This window comes from Candida parapsilosis, contig 006139 (genome assembly GCF_000182765.1).
Source record: "Candida parapsilosis strain CDC317 annotated contig 006139".
Lineage (NCBI taxonomy): Eukaryota > Fungi > Ascomycota > Pichiomycetes > Serinales > Debaryomycetaceae > Lodderomyces > Lodderomyces parapsilosis.
Genome location: NW_023503282.1, coordinates 1 through 18,165, shown reverse-complemented (window position 1 = coordinate 18,165; position 18,165 = coordinate 1). Strand labels below are relative to the sequence as shown.

The window sequence follows — 18,165 nt, the reverse complement described above, 5'->3', positions numbered from 1 at the left end:
GAGGGATTGTGAAAAATTATGATTCATAATGAATCATCGTTTTTTTTTTCCTCATATCTTTAGTTAGTGCTGCACGACCTAAAAAAAAATTTATGCACAGGTTTCGATTACGCAACCAAAAGTAAAAGATTTGAGGATTTGTATTGCATCATTTTCCTTATTTACGATATTTGTACTTCCTTATCAGCATCGAGGTAAGAATCACAAATGGCCCAACAGGTGAGATCATCAACTGAGTCGGGACTCTCAAAATCAATTTTTAAGTTCAGCTCAAGACTCTTGATTTGTGTCTTTTTTATAGCATACAATTGGTTCAACAAAGGCAGTCCAACAATCACCCACCAATTTTCCTCTTTGGTGAAGGGTAACCTACAGACCGCATCCAACGAGTCCAATTCTTCATCTCGCTCTAGCAAAACGCTTATTGATCCTGGAGCTAAAACTTCGAATGATAGTTTGACATTAGGGTACAGGTTGACAAACATGGCAACATCATTCAAATCATCATCTTCCAACTGGAGGACTTCATCTCTTTCATCGTCCTCCAAGCTCATTATGTCATAGACAGTCTCGACTTTGTGCTCTTTACAACGAGCGAGGATCGCATCATTAAATTTTGGAACCTGTTTCAAGTGATTTTCAAACGACCATACTTGTTGAGAAACCATTTGCCACAAGTCCATACCCAACATTGCACTCAAGTGGCCGTCTCCTGATAAAACATCAATACTGGCATTCAATACGCGAACAAAAATTTTGAGGACTTTTTCCTGGTCATACTTTAACTCAAAGGGCAATGTTGCCCTTGATATGAATGCTTGAACGAGAATGAAAGATTTGTAGAACGGTGTCATTGAAGAAGCATCTTTTAAAGGCATTTTCCTTGCAATAGTAGATAACACATCATCTACTTTTCTCATTGGTATGGATTCAAATTCAACGGCATTGGTGACAGCAAGTAAAATGTCCTTGAGTTTGCTCTTGCCATTCAAAGAACTCAACGAGTTTATTGTGTCGAAGGATAAGTCATAGTGCGATGTGATCAAGGCCTTATTAGAAGGCAAAATCGTTTCCTCTTCGTCTTCCTCAACAAAGTCTGCTTTGATCAACTCATCCATCAAATCTTCGATCATATTAGACAAGTATTCGGATACGGCAACAGATGATAGATTTTTCAACCCATAATAACTGGGATTGCTCAACAACCTTTTGTAGAAAAAGGTGTGAGTCAAAATATCAATGCAATCCTGTCTCAGTTTTAGTAAACCATGTGCAATACCATCAATGAAAAACTCACAAATTGTAGAGTCCAACAGACTTTCCAAAGGAATACCAGAATTAATAAAAGTCGAATAGAATGAAGTAGCGTCAACACTTGTTTGCACATAAACATATCCAGCAGTACTTTGACAGTGACCAACCATGTTGTATATATCTGTCACACTGTAGTCAACGTCGCGATGTTCATATTCATCATAGTATTGCGTTCCATCAATAATGACAACATCTGCAAAAGGCACAATGTTAACTGCGTCTCTAGTAGTGACCATGCACGATACATTTCCCGCTTGGAACAAATTGGATACAATTGCCTTGTCGGGTTTTGAAAACTCGTTTAATAATAGCCCGACCCCATTTCCCAACACTTCTTTCAAGACCTTGTTTTCGATGTTATCGGCAACATTATTCTTCCTCGGTGGTAAGTTTTGTGCAATCTTGATTGCTTCGCTGCTTGTACCTGTAAACAAGATAGTCCTGCGGTCACCAATATCCCGTTGTTTCTCCTCACTAAAATAAATTTCCTCGATATTGCTTTCACGCATAGATGCCGGGTAGTTTATTATATTCTCTCTAGAAACATTCAACCACAGCGCCACATCTCGAGCATTTAGTAATGGATAAGACACAGAAACAAGTCTGACGTTGATGTCATCACCATGCAGTTGTAGGATCTTGAGCTTTGTAATCATGAGTTCGTAAACTGGATTAGCTTCAAGCTCATGCAAATCATCTAATACAATCAACTGAACCGTCTTGATAGCCTTTGCGCTCCTCCAACGCTTGCAAAGGGAGTAGAATGGACCCGGGGTTGATAGAATAACCTGGTGGGCATTGAAAGCCCTAAAATCCTTTTTCAAATCTCCCGATAATCTGCATACGCTGAGATCCTCTTTTTTGGTCCATTTCTTCAATTTGGCTTCAACAGTATTCTCACTAGGGTTGATATAGATTATTCTCTTGTTTGATCGACGCAAGTGTTGAGCAATGGTCAACTCAGAACATAAACTCTTTTGTACTCCGGTCGTGATTCCAATGCAAATGTTTTCTTTATCGCATATTGCCTCGTAGAGCTCGCTTGCAAGTTTCTCCTTGTGTAATCCAAACTCTTCAAAATCAGTTAAATCAATCTTGTCTCCATTTTCAACAAAATATGACCTATCTTTTGGGGATATCAAACTTGTTATGATGGGTATCTTGGAGGTGCAATTTACCCATTTGGTACTCACGAGTGAAAGTAGCAAGTTTGGCGGTTGAGGCAGTTTCAACTTGATTTGAAACTCAAGCACGTGTGGCTGCTCTATATCCTCCTTACGGACACGAAACTGTTGGTACTGTAAAAGCTCGTTACCATCGCAATCCTCCAAAAACAAATCAAAAGACTCTTGCCTTCCATGAATGCTCAACCAATTCCATTTCGGAACGGCTTCCACTTTCAATCTCACAAATTCGTCAGTAATAGTTTGAACTGTGTAGTTTAGCTCAATCCGGGGAAATGAATGAACAAAGTTCCATGCTTGCTGGGCGTTTCCGCGCAAGTTCAACACCTCCGATAACTCCTCTGGTGTCAAGTGGAAATACTGAATCCATGGCAATTGAGATGATTCAGAGGCTTTAACTATGGGCTTTGGAATTAATGAGCCAAATTGCCTCAAAGGGGAATCGCTTGTCCAAAGCCTATTGGCCACCATCTTTGACAAATCGAGTATTGATCTCGCTAACGATGACCACTTTTTGAGTAGCGCTATTTCAAACAAGGCATGCAACAACCTGGATGCCGATTGCTTGATGTAAATCATATCTGAGATTAGTGCGTACCCTTCAAGATTAAGCCGGGAAATGTAAGTTTGCAACAAGATGTTGATCTTGGCAATTGGCTCAGTAGGGAGCTCCTTGATCGGAATAGGACACTTTTCCATAAGCTTATTGATTTCTAATCTCTCCTCTCTCCTAACAGGTATGAATTGAAATTCGTCAGAGTGGGCAAATACCCTAATTATGTCCCCTTCAGTGTGCCAAGGTCTCAACATCTGGTTGTATCTGGCAACGGTTTCATAACTGATGTAATGGTATGATGCAATTTTGCCAAGGGGAGTAGAGACAACTTTATCACCTTCACGGAATAACAATTTGTTTTCATAAAGAACTGAAAAGGCAGCATCAATCAATTCCTGTCTCCTTACATACATTGTAGGATCTTCCTCGCTGGTGAGTGAATCTGCTCCATACAATTTTGGTGACTGTAACATTCTCACATATAAATAGGTGTAACCGAGCCATTTTATACCATCATTCAATGACGATATGGTACCAGCAACAACCTCTGCATTAACATTATCAATCAATTTTGTCATCAACTGCGACTCGATTGGATATTGTTGATTTAAAATTGCAAGGTAGTATTGTATACGATCCTGTGAAGTGATGATGATACCTTCACCATTCTTATCATACCTAGGCCGACCGGCTCTTCCCAACATTTGGAAAACATCTTGAGGTGATAATTGAGTCCAATTACCAGCTTCTGGAGAGTAAACATCAGTTCCCTTTATGATCACTGTGTGTGCTGGCAAATTAACACCCCATGCCAACGTGGCGGTGGAAACGAGGGCTTTTAAATGGCCCTGGGCAAAAAGGTCCTCCACTAATGTCCTGTCATCTCTTGTCAATCCTGCGTGATGGATACCAATGCCTGAAAGCAAAAGTCTTTGCAATTTGGAATTAGTCACTCGTTCAGATTCTTGTTGGAGAATTTCTCGAGTACTAATTTCTGTAACCACTTCAATATCCAGATTTGACAAAGATTCTATCAAGTATTCTGCAGTTGCTGCAGTCTCATTCCTCAGATGAACAAAAATAATCAATTGCTGATTGCGTTTCAACACATTGCATGTTTGATCAAAACATGCCTCATTTATTGCAATCTTCTTTTTTAATGCTTTCTGATCCTTAATTCCAACAAATTTTTGCTCCAATGGGCAGGGTCTATAACTGGAGTCAAAGTAAAAAACTCCGACATCGTTAGCACGGATAAACTTGGCCACGTCGAGATAATTGGGCAATGTTGCAGACAATCCAACAATTCTTATGTCCTCCTCACCGGTGCGCACAATTCTGGACACTATTCCTTCCAAAACAGGTCCTCTCAAATCATGCAACAAATGAATCTCGTCAATAATCAACAACTTGACAAGTTTGAGGTAGTCGTGGTCTTTTCTTGTGATGATATCCCACTTCTCTGGTGTGGTAACAATCACATTGGTCTCTAGAATTTGTTGTTGGGTTAATGAAGAGTCACCGGTTAGCTCATTCACCACCAAGCCGAACACCGAAGTTAGCCTTCGTTGAAATTCTCTCATTTGCTCTTGCACTAAAGCTTTTAGTGGCGCAATGTATACAATTTTAAACTTGTTTGCGTCAATATGGCCGTTGGATCGATAGTTTTCAATAGTACGCAACATGGTCAACATTGCCACGTTGGTTTTACCAGCACCAGTTGGGGCACAAATCAACAAGTTGTCATCAGATTCGAACGCTTTTGGGTATATTTTTGACTGTATTCGGTTAAATGTTGATGTTTCATTGCTAGGGAAAACTTCCTGTGCCCATGATGGCAATTTATTAACCGGTAGGAGTTCATACTCACTCGTTGGGGATGTATTAGCGGGCACAGTGATAATATCATAGTTGGGCATTTTCTCTTGGTATGTTCCCTTTGGAAGTGTCACTTTTAACTCCTGGCCATTTGTTTCTTCATAAAGCACTCGTTTTCGAAGCTGCTTGATTGTATGTTCGGCATCGTTTTTTCCTAATAGCTCCAAAATGAGTGTATTGAGGTTATACTTTTGCATTTCTTTGATTATTGGGCCCTTGTCACCCATGGCAAGTCTTTTTGAATACACTATTCTCCATCGATTTGGTAGAACCTTGTCCATTGCGGGAAACTTTTCAAAAAGAGCCTCATCGGTGATGCTTCTATCACTCAACGCTTTGTAGACTTCTTCTGAATTGGGTACCTCATCTTTAAAGGCATTCCAATCGTAAACGCGATCGATGATAACAGGCTCTGCTGCCTTTTCCTCGTTGTCAGATTCAACCTCTGGCTCATCGCCATCGGATTCTTCCTCTACTTCAATTGCGATTGCGCTAGCCTCATCCTTTGCTGATCCACGATGCTTCTGCAATGCAGCCTTATAGCTATTTGCCAAGTTTATCAATTCCCCCATCTCTTCATCTTCAATGGTATCACCAAGAAGCTCCTTTGTTTCCTTTCTCTTGGTTGTCACACTTGTATCGGATCCTAATAAGTCTAGCAAGATTTCCACTGCTGAGTTTATTATCTCCGGACTTGCATCAAGCAAGTGGTTTCGTATTCTATTAAGGAACGTGTCGTAAGTCTCATCGTAGTCGGTCATGCCAGAAGCGTTGATGAATATATAATTACTGTGTGTGTGTTTACTGATATATTTTTATTTTTTTATTCCTCGTTTTCGCAGTTTTATTTCCCTACTTAATACACCTTATTCAAGAAATCATTCTTTTTGAAATCCCATGAATCGTCAGAAATTCTTCCTCTCAATACTGGAACCTCACTACCTTTGACATAAACATCTTCGAATAAAATGTCCATTCTAGCTTCAGGTGGAGCATCAGCCTCAGCTGCAGCAACTTGTTCATCAACGTATTTTCTAGCAGCCTTGTCGTATGCCTTGACTTCATCCTCAGTGGCAATGTTTTTGTCCAATAAAACAGCCTTTAATCCTGCAATTGGATCATTACGAGATCTCATGTGCTGAACTTCTTCTCTAGTTCTGTACGTGGTACCTGGATCAGACATGGAATGACCACCATATCTATAAGTTTCGTATTCTAAAACTAATGGTCCGTTACCTTGAGATGCCCAGTCCTTGGCAAATTTGGCACCTTGGTAAGAAGCCAAAACATCCATACCATTGATTTTCAATCCAGGAATGTATTGACCTCTCTTGTAGTACTCGGTCATAGCAGAACTTCTGGCAGCAGCGGTACCCATACCATATTTGTTGTTTTCACAGACGAAAATGACCGGCAAGTTCCACAACTTGGCCATGTTGAATGCTTCAAACACTTGACCCTGGTTTGAAGCACCATCACCATAAAGATCAAAACAAACTGATCTCTCTCCTCTATATTTTTGAGCAAAAGCTAAACCAGCACCCAATGGAACTTGAGCACCAACAATACCATTACCACCATAGAAACCTTTGGTAAACATATGCATGGAACCACCTTTACCATATGAGATTCCTGACCTTCTACCCATCAACTCAGCCAAGATTGACTTAACAGAAGCACCTCTAATGTGTGCAAAACCGTGACATCTATAGGATGTGATGACGGTATCTTGATGGTTGATTGCGTTTTCAATACCAACGGCAACAGCTTCTTGACCAACAGACAAGTGGCAGAAACCTCTAATTTTTTTGGCCTTGTATAAAGCGTCAGCTGCCATTTCCATTCTTCTAATAACAATCATATCCTTGTACATTTGTAATAATGTCTCCTTTTCAGTTTCAAATTCCAAAGAAGGTATTTCCAAGTCGTAACCTTCAAAAGATGATTCTGGCAAAGTGATGGAAACCAAATCACTACCATCACCAACTGGTTCAGCTGTAGCCAATGATCTTTTGGAGGTGTAATTGTGCAAAGGTTTAGGGTTGCTAGCCAACACTTTGGAGCAAGTGGATTTTCCCATTAACCTCAAAGTTGAGGCTGATGCATTGATTAGGCGACTCATGGTGTAGACGTAGCAATGTCAATTGGATCGCAAGGGGGGAATAGATATAGAAATGGTATATGTATGTCCAATTGAGTAAAAACTAAACACTTCGTCTCTAGTTCTTTGGTCAATTTTTTTCTCTTCTTCTTCTCTCCTTTCTAAGTTTGCCTTTTTTTTTTTTTTTTCCGGGTTGTGTGCTTCATACTCCGACTTTGCGATAATTATTTTCTATTTTGTGTTGCGATGGTTGACAGTGTTCCGCTTGTTTACGGAGTTTAAACTCCGAATTCAACAAAAAAACAAAATTCAATAGCTGTAACACCAAAACAAAGATGGAGGAAGAGAACGAGGGTAGGTGGCAGTCGTTGTTTTCATGATGCTACTGAAGGGACCTCTTTCATCTCAATAGGGTTTGATCGCTACTGTTTAATTGAATCCATGGTAAATATGTGTTGAAAGAGAGGCTGAGAACTTGAACCTCATTTCATTGCTTTGTCAGACGACGGAGAACTGTACCGACTACTATTACTACAGCCTCGGTCTCACGTTACCGCCAGAGTGGTGCCCAGAGTGACACCATTTCAGATGTTCAAGTATTTTTTTACGTTTTTATTATTTTGCCTCGTGGTGTGCGGCTTTCTCCAGATTGACAAATCTGAAACACCCACAAGTTTATCCAACTGGCAAACAAAATGACCCCTTCTTCATAAACACAATTGAAGATGCTGCTGCTAGATCCCTTGATGGTATCCTCTGATTTCTACTTGCTTTATTGCATTACATGTTTGGCATATCGTTGGACACTTTGAATAACAAGAAATTGGGAACCTCACCACTTTCACGATCAGGTTCAACTGAATCATCACCGTTGAAAAAGAAGTGGAGAGAGATTTTAAGACCGAACAAAAGCTACAGCATTAAGCAAACGGGTCACAATGCCAGCTACACTAGCAGCCGCATTTCACCAGTATCGGACACAGACAAAACCCCATTTCCACCAATGTCTGTTCAAGAGCAAGTGTTCACGCCCCAACATTTATCTACCCCAAAGTTTGAATCATCCCATAAATTTGAAAAAGCTTACAATACTCCCAACACCACGCCCAAAAGTGTCAATCTTTTTGAAACTTCACACAACAAGAGTAGTGATAGCTTTTCGTATGCTCATCAAGTACACACTGAAGGATTGAATCTGTCGTTTGCCAATATCTTGAATAATAATATCCCGCATTTAAATAAAAGAAGAGAAAGCCAAACATCTTCAACCAAGAATCTAGACAACACCTGTTTCATATGCTCAGAGTTGTTGCTGAATGTCTTGCAAAGCGAACGAGTTTTGAAGTTGAACTGTGGTGATGTGGTGCATTTTGAGTGTTTTAAAACCGCGTACAATAAGGAACTAGCTGGTCACAGAAGTTGCAACAAGGAATTTAATTTGGAATTGTCGAATCTCTGCCACGGCACAATTTGCAAAGGTGAATGTCGGATAACAATCGATAATCGAAATCTAAACTCCCTTTTGAAGAGGTCACATATGTCACTTACTCCCAAACGACCAGCTCCTAATCAGCCAAAGTCTAAAGACCTGTCCCATGAAACAAAGCTGAATTCGCAAAGCATCAACTTCAAAGCATTAAAGTCGACATTAAATCAATTGTCTCACATTGAGCTTTCGAGGAGAAGTTCTGTTAGGAACCGAGACACCATATTGTCAAGCATACAATCTCCATCGCCTGTAAACACAATCCCAACAACAATAACTGACTCATACAACTTAAATGGATTTGATAATAACCAAAGTGCAGAAACAGTTGTAAACCAATTAATGCAGTATCTATTAAATAATTGCACAACGTTAAATCTAGCAAAATTGTCCCAATTGGGAATGTTGCGAGTTGCTGATCAATTGCAAATCAAAATTGAAGATGTTCCTTTCCAGGAAAAGTATTGTTACTTGTTTGAAAACTCGGTTGTAATTTGGGACAAGATTAGCCTGGCCATCTTTATACCCGTAAAAAATGTCGAAATCACATGCAAAGGTTCCATTGTGACAATTACACCAGCAGAGGGTAATGTGTTGCATTTTTCGCTCCAATCTCATTTAAGTTCGGTTATCGAGAAATGGGCCATTGTCTTGATGGATCTATCAGTGGATGTTCCTGGATGCAAAATCACAAACACTATAGATTTGATACCAAAAGTGCAGGAAAAGAATGTATTTGGAGGGTTTTTGGGAACCAGGATAAGTCCGATTATGGATCTGCCACACAATAATGCCCAGTATCAGCTTGTGAATGTAAGTTCACACAGTGTGATATCAACTGATTCTCTCAATGTGAAGGATTTGAATCTTTTAAAAACCAATACGGTGCTGTTATTGGGAAAAGAAGTAGACGACAGTGATTCAGATGCAGACTCAGATAAGGAGGTCATACAACAAGCGTTAAAATATAATACGGATCGAATAAATCTAAACCAATTGCAGACATTAATATCGGAAGTAGACCAAATGCTATAGAAGATAGTGACATATGCGCATTTTACTTTTGTGTAGACATAGAATAGAAAAAGTAGCAAACAAAAAAAAAAAGAACTGGCGACGTTATTTCCGAAACATGGTTCAACAATCTTTTCTTGCCTTCGCTTTAGACCCTATAGATAGACTTTTTGATGACTTGCAAGATATTATTCAGGTTGTCCAACCTCGGGGAACCTGTGAATAATGAGAATGTTAGCAATGGAGTATTAAGTTTGCCATCGAATGATTATCCAAAGTCATACAAACCAGGAGACCCTATTTTCGACTTGCGGTTTCAATTGAATGCGGCAAGTAAAGTCGCAAGAAAGGGGGTGTTCCATACTAATATACCACCGTCTTACAAAGACGAGTTTGATAGAAACAAATATTACAACCACTCCATTGAATCTTCATTTCATCAAGACATTTCCTTTACCATCCCCTTATACAAGCCAGGAGCTTACAATTATTACATTTCATATGAAGACGAAAATGGGAATGACAAGGAGACAGAAAAGTTTTACTTCAATGTTCCACCTCATTTGACCATCGATGGAAATTTTGTCCCATTCAATGCCATCAATGTGGAGACAGTCATTTCCAAATGGATCGGACTGTACGATCGTTGGCCTAAATTTTTCAAAAACATAAAGGCAAAGGGGTACAATATGATTCATTTTACGCCATTGCAAGAGAGGGGTGAGTCGGACTCTCCTTATTCTATTTACGATCAGTTGAAATGGGATCCCAAGATTTTCTCAGACCAAAAAAAGGCGGTTGATCAAATTCATAAGGTGTTGAACGATAACGAGTTATTAAGCTTGACCGATGTTGTATGGAATCACACTGCTAATAACTCTGAGTGGTTAAAAGATGCACCAAATTCGGGATACAATAAACACACTGCACCACATTTGACACCAGCAATTGAATTGGACGGGGCATTGTTGGAGTTTAGTGAAAAATTGCAAGAGTATGGCTTTCCCACTGCCATTGAAAATGAATCAGATTTGAGCAAAGTTATGGAGGGAATAAAGTCTAAAGTATTGGATAAGTTGAATCTTTGGGAGTACTACGTGTTCAACAGAGAAGGGACCTTGTCCGATTTAGAAGAAACATTCAACAAACAAAAGTCAGCCATTGACAGCATCAAGTTACCTGACAATGTCGACAAAAATGACCTAGTACAATTGTCGCAATTTGTATTGGAAACTGCAAACACCCACTCAAAAACAATCTTGGGCCACAGATTTGAAAACAAATTGGACTCTAAAAAGTTTTTGGCTATTTTGTTTGCCTTGTTTGGTGGAAATAGTGTCGATGCTGGTACCATTGTCGACAAAGCAGGGGAAATTGTTGATCAGATTAACGCACCATTGTATAGAGAGTACGACGATGACTTGAAGACAATCCAACAGCAAATTGCTGACAGAATTCGCTTCTTAAGATTAGCTGACAATGGACCAAAGTGGGGCAAGGTGACAACAAAGCTCCCATTGACAGAACCTTACTTTACAAGATTCACCGATAAAGATGGTAAGAAGCAAGCATTGGCCAATAATGGATGGATCTGGGGTGGGAACCCTTTGGTTGATTTTGCATCTGATCAATCCAAAGCCTACTTGAGAAGAGAGGTGATTGTGTGGGGTGATTGTGTCAAGTTGAGATATGGATCGAAATATGAAGACTCTCCACAATTGTGGGATAGAATGATCAAGTACACCAGAGAAATGGCTAGAGTGTTTACTGGGTTCAGAATTGACAATTGCCACAGTACACCATTGCATGTTGGGGAAAGATTGTTGGACGAAGCAAGAAAAGTGAATCCAAATTTGTATGTCATCGCTGAGTTGTTTTCAGGATCGGAGCAAATGGACAAGATATTTGTTGAACGATTGGCAATCAATTCATTGGTCAGGGAAGCCATGCAAGCTTGGAGTGTTGGCGAATTGTCGTCCTTGGTTCACAAGCATGGTGGTAGACCCATTGGTTCATTAACTTGGTTACCTTTGAGTGATTTTTCATATCCTGCTGAGAAGGAGCCGGAATTACGAGTTACAAAAGAGGGATACACTGAATTAGATATCCCGCAAGTTTTAACCAGCACTTCACCCCATGCAATATTCATGGATTGTACTCATGACAATGAAACACCTGCACAAAAGAGAACTGTTGAGGATACGTTGCCTAATGCTGCACTTGTTGCGTTTTGCTCATCGGCTATTGGCTCTGTGTACGGCTACGATGAATGCTATCCTCACTTGCTAAATGTTGTTAGCGAAAAGAGATTGTACGATTTGGATGATACAAACGGAATAGTGAAGGTAAAAGCAAAGTTGAATGGTATTCGTAAGCAATTGGCTGAGGAAAGTGAAGATATTGCTCGTGATCACGAGATGTATATTCATCATGAGGGACAGTACATTACTATCCAACGCTATAATGCCAGAACTGGGAAAGGGTGGTTTCTCATTGCTAGAAGCAAATTTTATGCTAACGAAACGGAGCAAATTTTGTCTCCTTCCATTCTCGGTGGGACAAAGGTTAAACATGAGTTTAGTTGCACATTGAAAAAAACCGGGGAATATGAAAAGGATGATAAATTCTTGAGGGGAATACCAACCGAGGTGATTGATATTGAACCACCCAAAGTTGAGTTTAATAATGGTGACAGTGTCATTCAAGTGAATGGAAGCTTTATTCCAGGGTCAATATCCGTATTCTCTACTGAGATTCCCGGTGTTGATATCAAACTTGATGAATATGTCAGGCAGGGGGCACTTGAGGCATCTTTAGACTTGGACTTGTATGATTTGAATGCTTTGCTTTACAAATGTGCTCCAGAGGAGTTGGATGCTAGTGGAGGTAAAGAGAGTGTCTACAGTATACCTCTGTATGGTGATTTAGTTTATGCAGGTCTTGAAGGTTGGCAAACTGCATTGAAGCATGTTATCTGGTCTAATAATTTGGGTCACCAAATTTGCAATCACTTGCGTGATGGAGCTTGGGCTTTGGATTATGTCGTGCAAAGGTTGGACAAGTATGTGGCCAAGTCTAAAAATTTGGGCAAGTTTCAAAAATGGTTGAAGGATCGTTTTGATGCAGTTAAGAAAGCACCTTATTACTTGAGGCCTCATTATTTCTGTTTGATTGTCGGGATTGCGTACGAGGCAGCTCGATTTAGAGCATTAAGACAGTTGAGTAACCAAATCCAGCAAGCCACCAATTTTGTTCAGAGTTTGGCATTGACAAGTGTTCAAATGACGGGGTTTATGAACAATACTTCTCTTGTTCCTGATAGATCTGTTGCATGTTTAGCAGCTGGGTTGCCCCATTTTAGCAACGATTACATGAGATGTTGGGGAAGAGATGTTTTTATTTCATTTAGGGGGTTGTTGATTGTGCCAGAGAGATACAATGATGCAAAGGAACATATTCTTGGTTTCGCCAAAACTTTGAAACATGGGTTGATTCCGAATCTTTTAGATGCGGGAAGGAATCCCAGGTATAATGCCAGGGACGCTGCTTGGTTTTTCTTGCAAGCTATTCAAGAGTATGTGACTCACGTACCCGATGGAGAAAAGATTTTAGACGAAAAAGTTACCAGAAGATTTCCATTGGATGATGAGTATGTAACTGTTGATGACCCACGTGCATTTAGTTATGAATCTTCTATCAGAGATATTATCTTTGAGATCTTTCAACGTCACGCTAAAGGAATAAAATACAGAGAAGCGAACGCAGGGCCAAATCTTGACTCGCAAATGAAGGACGAAGGTTTCAACGTGGAGGTTGGAATTGACTGGGAATCTGGGTTTGTACATGGTGGCTCACAACTCAATTGTGGTACTTGGATGGACAAGATGGGTGAAAGTGAAAAAGCTCACAATAAGGGAATTCCTGGAACACCAAGAGATGGAGCTGCTGTCGAACTACAGGGTTTGCTCAAGAGCGCGTTGCGATGGGTGGTACAATTAAATAAACGAGGCAAGTTTGATTACACTGAAGTTGAAAAGGAGAATGGAGAAAAAGTCTCTTTCAAGGAATGGGAAAAGTTGTTGCAAGATAACTTTGAGAAGCGCTTCTATGTGCCGGAAGATACAAATGATGATGACAAGTATGACATTGACGCCTCATTGGTTAATAGACGCGGAATTTACAAGGACTTGTACCATACAGGTAAGCCATATGAAGATTACCAGTTGCGTCCAAATTTCCCAATTGCAATGTGTGTGGCACCAGAATTGTTTACTCCTGAACTAGCATTGACTGCAATAAACAATGCCGATAGAATTATTAGAGGACCGGTTGGTATGAGAACATTGGATCCACTGGATTACAACTATCGTCCCTATTACAACAACTCAATTGACAATGATGATTTTGCCACATCCAAAGGTCGCAACTACCACCAAGGGCCGGAGTGGGTATGGAACTATGGATACTTTTTAAGGGCATTCTTGTATTTCCATTTTGCTACCAACAATGAAGGAAGTAAGGCTCGCACACCATCGATTGAATTGTTTACTCTACTCAATGATAGAATTCAACATCACATTCGATGGATCAAAGAGAGTCCTTGGGCAGGTTTGACGGAATTGACCAACAAAGACGGTGATTTATGTAACGATTCAAGTCCAACACAAGCTTGGAGTAGCTCATGTTTGTTGGATTTGTATTATGACCTTTGGAGAGTTGAGAAGTATCAATAGTTTCTTTTTATAGAGTTTTTGAAAAAAAAAAAAAAAAGAAAAAAAAAAGAAAAATAGACGTGCGTTTGTGTTGTGTAAATATCGTGTCGCGCTGGGATGACAGGTTTATTCGCGTTTTTCGAGAGAAGTTTTGGAATATTAAGTACAAAAGCTCATAAGCAGCATGACAGATTACAGGCGGAAACAGTACATCAAAACCAAGAGCCTCAGAAGGTCAAATAGGCTACGAGGTGTAGAGGAGGATGATGCAAATGGACTCAGAATGAGCAAAAAGAAAATCATAGCTGAGATGACAAGTTATAGATCGGCGCTTGTGAATTGGTTGAAAAAGGATGCTGGATTTGTTGAGGAAAGCATTGAAGATTTGCTTGACAGGTCATTGAAACATGACCTGAACCTTTCATGTAAAAATCTTTCACCTCAGCTTGAAGATGAAGTCAGAGAGAGACGGGGATTTGATGTGCCAGAGTTCATGCGACTGCTACAAGAGTTCATGGAAAGCCAAATGCTGAGCCGAGTGGATGCCGAAAATCAAAGAAAAGTGGAGGTGGAGAGATTGACAACACAATTTAACAACGACATGTTGGAGATGCACCGAAGGCACTCCTCACAAAGAGTGTTTGAGGAGGAAGCTCGTGCGCAAGCAGTTCAACGTTTCATCAAGGGCTACAAAACAAACAAAAATGCTTTTGCTGCACATGCCCGAAACTTTGAGTCGGGCAAAGAGGTAGGTCCAGGTGGTGGTCCTTCACTCACAAAAGCTTCAGACCTATCCCCTTCTTTAGAAACTACAAAATACGAGGAACGTAACTCAAAAAAAGACATAGTTGCTGCTTCTGAGTCATCTAGCGAAGAAAATACGCACTCTTTTCACGCCCCAGCATTTGAGGCTAGTCTCTTTGACGCTGTTTTTGAGAAAAAGGAGGTAAGTCCTGCTGCTTATTCTTTGCTCGAAGATAGGACAGACACACGCACTTCCTCAAGCTCCACAAGCCAAGAGGTTATTGTAACATCAACGAACTATGTGAAAGCCGTCCCCGAGGTCAGTGAAGCAAGTCTTGATTTAGTGGACTTATTAAGGCTTTCAAATCACGCCGATGCCAATTTTGAAAGGGCGCCAACATCAACATCAATGTCAATCGAAGATTCCCATGAAACCGAAGACGTAACTGACCACAGAAGTTTACCTAGTGGAGAAGATGTACAAGTCAAGAACACCGAAATTGTGGCCGAGAATGTAAACAATATCTCACCTGTTCAAGTACACTCAGTGCGTGGTAAAGCGAATGATGGGAATGGTAATTTTTTATCATCATCTGGGTGGACATCCTTATTTGTGGCTCTGAAACAATCAAAGGAGAACGAAAATGGATGTACTCCGGTTTTTAATCAACGTTCGGATGCCCAACATGATCCCGATCAATTTTGTGGCTCTATGTTGAATCCAATAAATGAACCTATTGACGTACCGGCAGTTGCTAACAAAACCGTGCATCAGTTTCACCAACCCACTACTACCTCCACGTTCTCAAAATACGCTACTAACAGAAAGCAACAAAATGCGTTGCAATCTTTAGCTGATCTATTTAAGTCTAAGGACACTACCTTTGACGAGTGGAATACAAATTTGCAGACAAGAAGTGGCTCGGATGTACCACACAAAGACATTGCAAAATTGAAGAATCGAAGAGGTCTAAGAAAGCTTTTTTCGTATGATTGTGAAATGTCAAGCAGTAGTAGTGAAAGTGATGACGCGAGTGACAATGATAATAACAGTGATCTTGATGATGTGAGCGATGAGCTGGTGAGTAGCGGTAGCGACGATGACGAGGGAGTTGTTGGTGATGGTAGTGATGATAATGAATCAGTTGCTAGTAATAGTGAGCCGGAACACTCCATATAGGAATATATTGCTGGTGTTGAAAGTGATGGTGACGTTGCCCAAAGATGCACAAAACGACCACGGGTGAAATGGCATTGTAACTTCTATGTACTGTTAGATGTGTTCTTCTTTCAATGTATTATTACATGATGACTATGTGAAACTTTTTGTCGCAGGTTACGGTGATTACATTACGCATTTTTAGAACAGAAAGTCGATGCTAAACTAGGTTGTGATGGGGTTGCTTCCAATGTCTGCGACTTTACTGGTTGAGCAGACTAAAAGAATAGTTTGTTTCACAATAGTATATAACTCTTCTCACCCATTCACTACGGTAATGTCACTATATGGGCGGGACACTGGGAAAAAAATAACTGTAGAAGTGAAAGTTTTCGCGCGTCGGGGTACTACGAAACTTGGGTCGGGAAGAGAGAGAATTTCTACCCGCTTTTTTCAAGGACGAGGTGAGAGAAACTTCTACTAATGAATAGGGTCTCCGTATCAGATGCGTTTATTCACGAAAGTGCCCACGAAGTGGGTACTTTACATGGTTAAGCGCTAACAAAGAAAAATAACTTGGGCACTGCATAAAAACGTGATCATTTTCGTGAACAATCTTTTACAACTTCACCAATACTCGTACTTACTTCAAGTTGATGGTTTCGATGTGTATCTGCAAGTGTATCAAATACATTGACACCTTGTACAGCCCACTTGTCTAACGAAAAATAGTGTGTCAAGGACATCTTGGGGTGCTTGATTGCTTGCAATATACTGCGGGGTCGTGTACATAGTTGATTAACGTGAGCAATTTTTCCGAACCTCGACTATATCCATCTTCGTGGTATCGAGATGAAATGGATAGATAGCTACAGATACATAGGTCATTTAAAGTAATATCTTGTCTAACAAAGTTGTGCTTCTGTTTGTGACCTTATTCGACTGATCAACTACTTGACTAGCTTAATATTGACTCCACTAACATTGGACATTAAGTAGTCATAGTGGTGTCATTAGGCAGCCATGAGTGTATATACAACCTTGACCTCATCCTCTCACTTCCCTGTCATACAAATTTATTAATTGATTTGTTGTGTGGTTTCATTTGTTGTAGTTTCGTAGTGGTTTCATTGATCTTTTTTCTTTCATCGTAAACACGCGTTTTTGTGTTTTGACGCAAATATTTTACGGTACAAAGGAATATGAGACTGTCAAGACTCGGTAAATACACCGTTCAAGTAAAGAGTGTGATTCCTAAAAAACCAAGACCGTGAGTTTTTTGCTAGAGGGCACAATAATCATCGTTTGACAGTCTTCTTTATGTTGTATCAAATAAATTACAGATTTTTTATTCTTTTATATTTTGTAAAGAAATCAGGAGAAACATCATAAACCTCATGACTAACTGCATACATAATCAACTAAAAATAAAGATGATGAGTGGGTATGATATTGAATGACTCATATAAGACAATGGATACACCAACTAGTTCATAGTGGAGTGTGTAAGTGTAGATAGATGGGGTGGGGGTAATTTGACTGAGGTCTGGATGGGGATGTTGATTATACTGAGGTCCGGATGTTGATTATACTGAGGTCCGGATGTTGATTATACTGAGGTCCGGATGTTGATTATACTGAGGTCCGGATGTTGATTATACTGAGGTCCGGATGTTGATTATACTGAGGTCCGGATGTTGATTATACTGAGGTCCGGATGTTGATTATACTGAGGTCCGGATGTTGATTATACTGAGGTCCGGATGTTGATTATACTGAGGTCCGGATGTTGATTATACTGAGGTCCGGATGTTGATTATACTGAGGTCCGGATGTTGATTATACTGAGGTCCGGATGTTGATTATACTGAGGTCCGGATGTTGATTATACTGAGGTCCGGATGTTGATTATACTGAGGTCCGGATGTTGATTATACTGAGGTCCGGATGTTGATTATACTGAGGTCCGGATGTTGATTATACTGAGGTCCGGATGTTGATTATACTGAGGTCCGGA

The 18,165-nt window shown here is 40.1% G+C and overlaps 5 protein-coding genes across 5 annotated transcripts; 3 read left to right on the top strand and 2 right to left on the bottom strand. All coding sequences in view use genetic code 12, as the record gives it.

The window, feature by feature from the left end:
* Positions 1-161: 161 nt before the first annotated feature.
* CPAR2_500050 (ATP-dependent RNA helicase) lies at positions 162-5,693 on the bottom strand (the record flags this gene model as incomplete). The annotated part of the gene is made up of 1 exon (XM_036810404.1): positions 162-5,693. One exon carries the CDS (start codon positions 5,691-5,693, stop codon positions 162-164), a length of 5,532 nt encoding a protein of 1,843 aa, XP_036666944.1.
* Positions 5,694-5,788: 95 nt separating this feature from the next.
* On the bottom strand, positions 5,789-7,054 carry PDA1 (pyruvate dehydrogenase (acetyl-transferring) subunit E1 alpha; the record flags this gene model as incomplete). The annotated part of the gene is made up of 1 exon (XM_036810403.1): positions 5,789-7,054. One exon carries the CDS (start codon positions 7,052-7,054, stop codon positions 5,789-5,791), a length of 1,266 nt encoding a protein of 421 aa, XP_036666943.1.
* Positions 7,055-7,817: 763 nt separating this feature from the next.
* CST5 (Cst5p) lies at positions 7,818-9,554 on the top strand (the record flags this gene model as incomplete). Its single annotated transcript, XM_036810402.1, has 1 exon — positions 7,818-9,554. One exon carries the CDS (start codon positions 7,818-7,820, stop codon positions 9,552-9,554), a length of 1,737 nt encoding a protein of 578 aa, XP_036666942.1.
* Positions 9,555-9,706: 152 nt separating this feature from the next.
* On the top strand, positions 9,707-14,266 carry GDB1 (bifunctional 4-alpha-glucanotransferase/amylo-alpha-1,6-glucosidase; the record flags this gene model as incomplete). The annotated part of the gene is made up of 1 exon (XM_036810400.1): positions 9,707-14,266. The coding sequence occupies one exon, from the start codon at positions 9,707-9,709 to the stop codon at positions 14,264-14,266; it is 4,560 nt and encodes a 1,519-aa protein (XP_036666941.1).
* A 163-nt stretch (positions 14,267-14,429) lies between these two features.
* CPAR2_500010 (uncharacterized protein) lies at positions 14,430-16,169 on the top strand (the record flags this gene model as incomplete). The annotated part of the gene is made up of 1 exon (XM_036810399.1): positions 14,430-16,169. The coding sequence occupies one exon, from the start codon at positions 14,430-14,432 to the stop codon at positions 16,167-16,169; it is 1,740 nt and encodes a 579-aa protein (XP_036666940.1).
* Between the last annotated feature and the right edge of the window lie 1,996 nt (positions 16,170-18,165).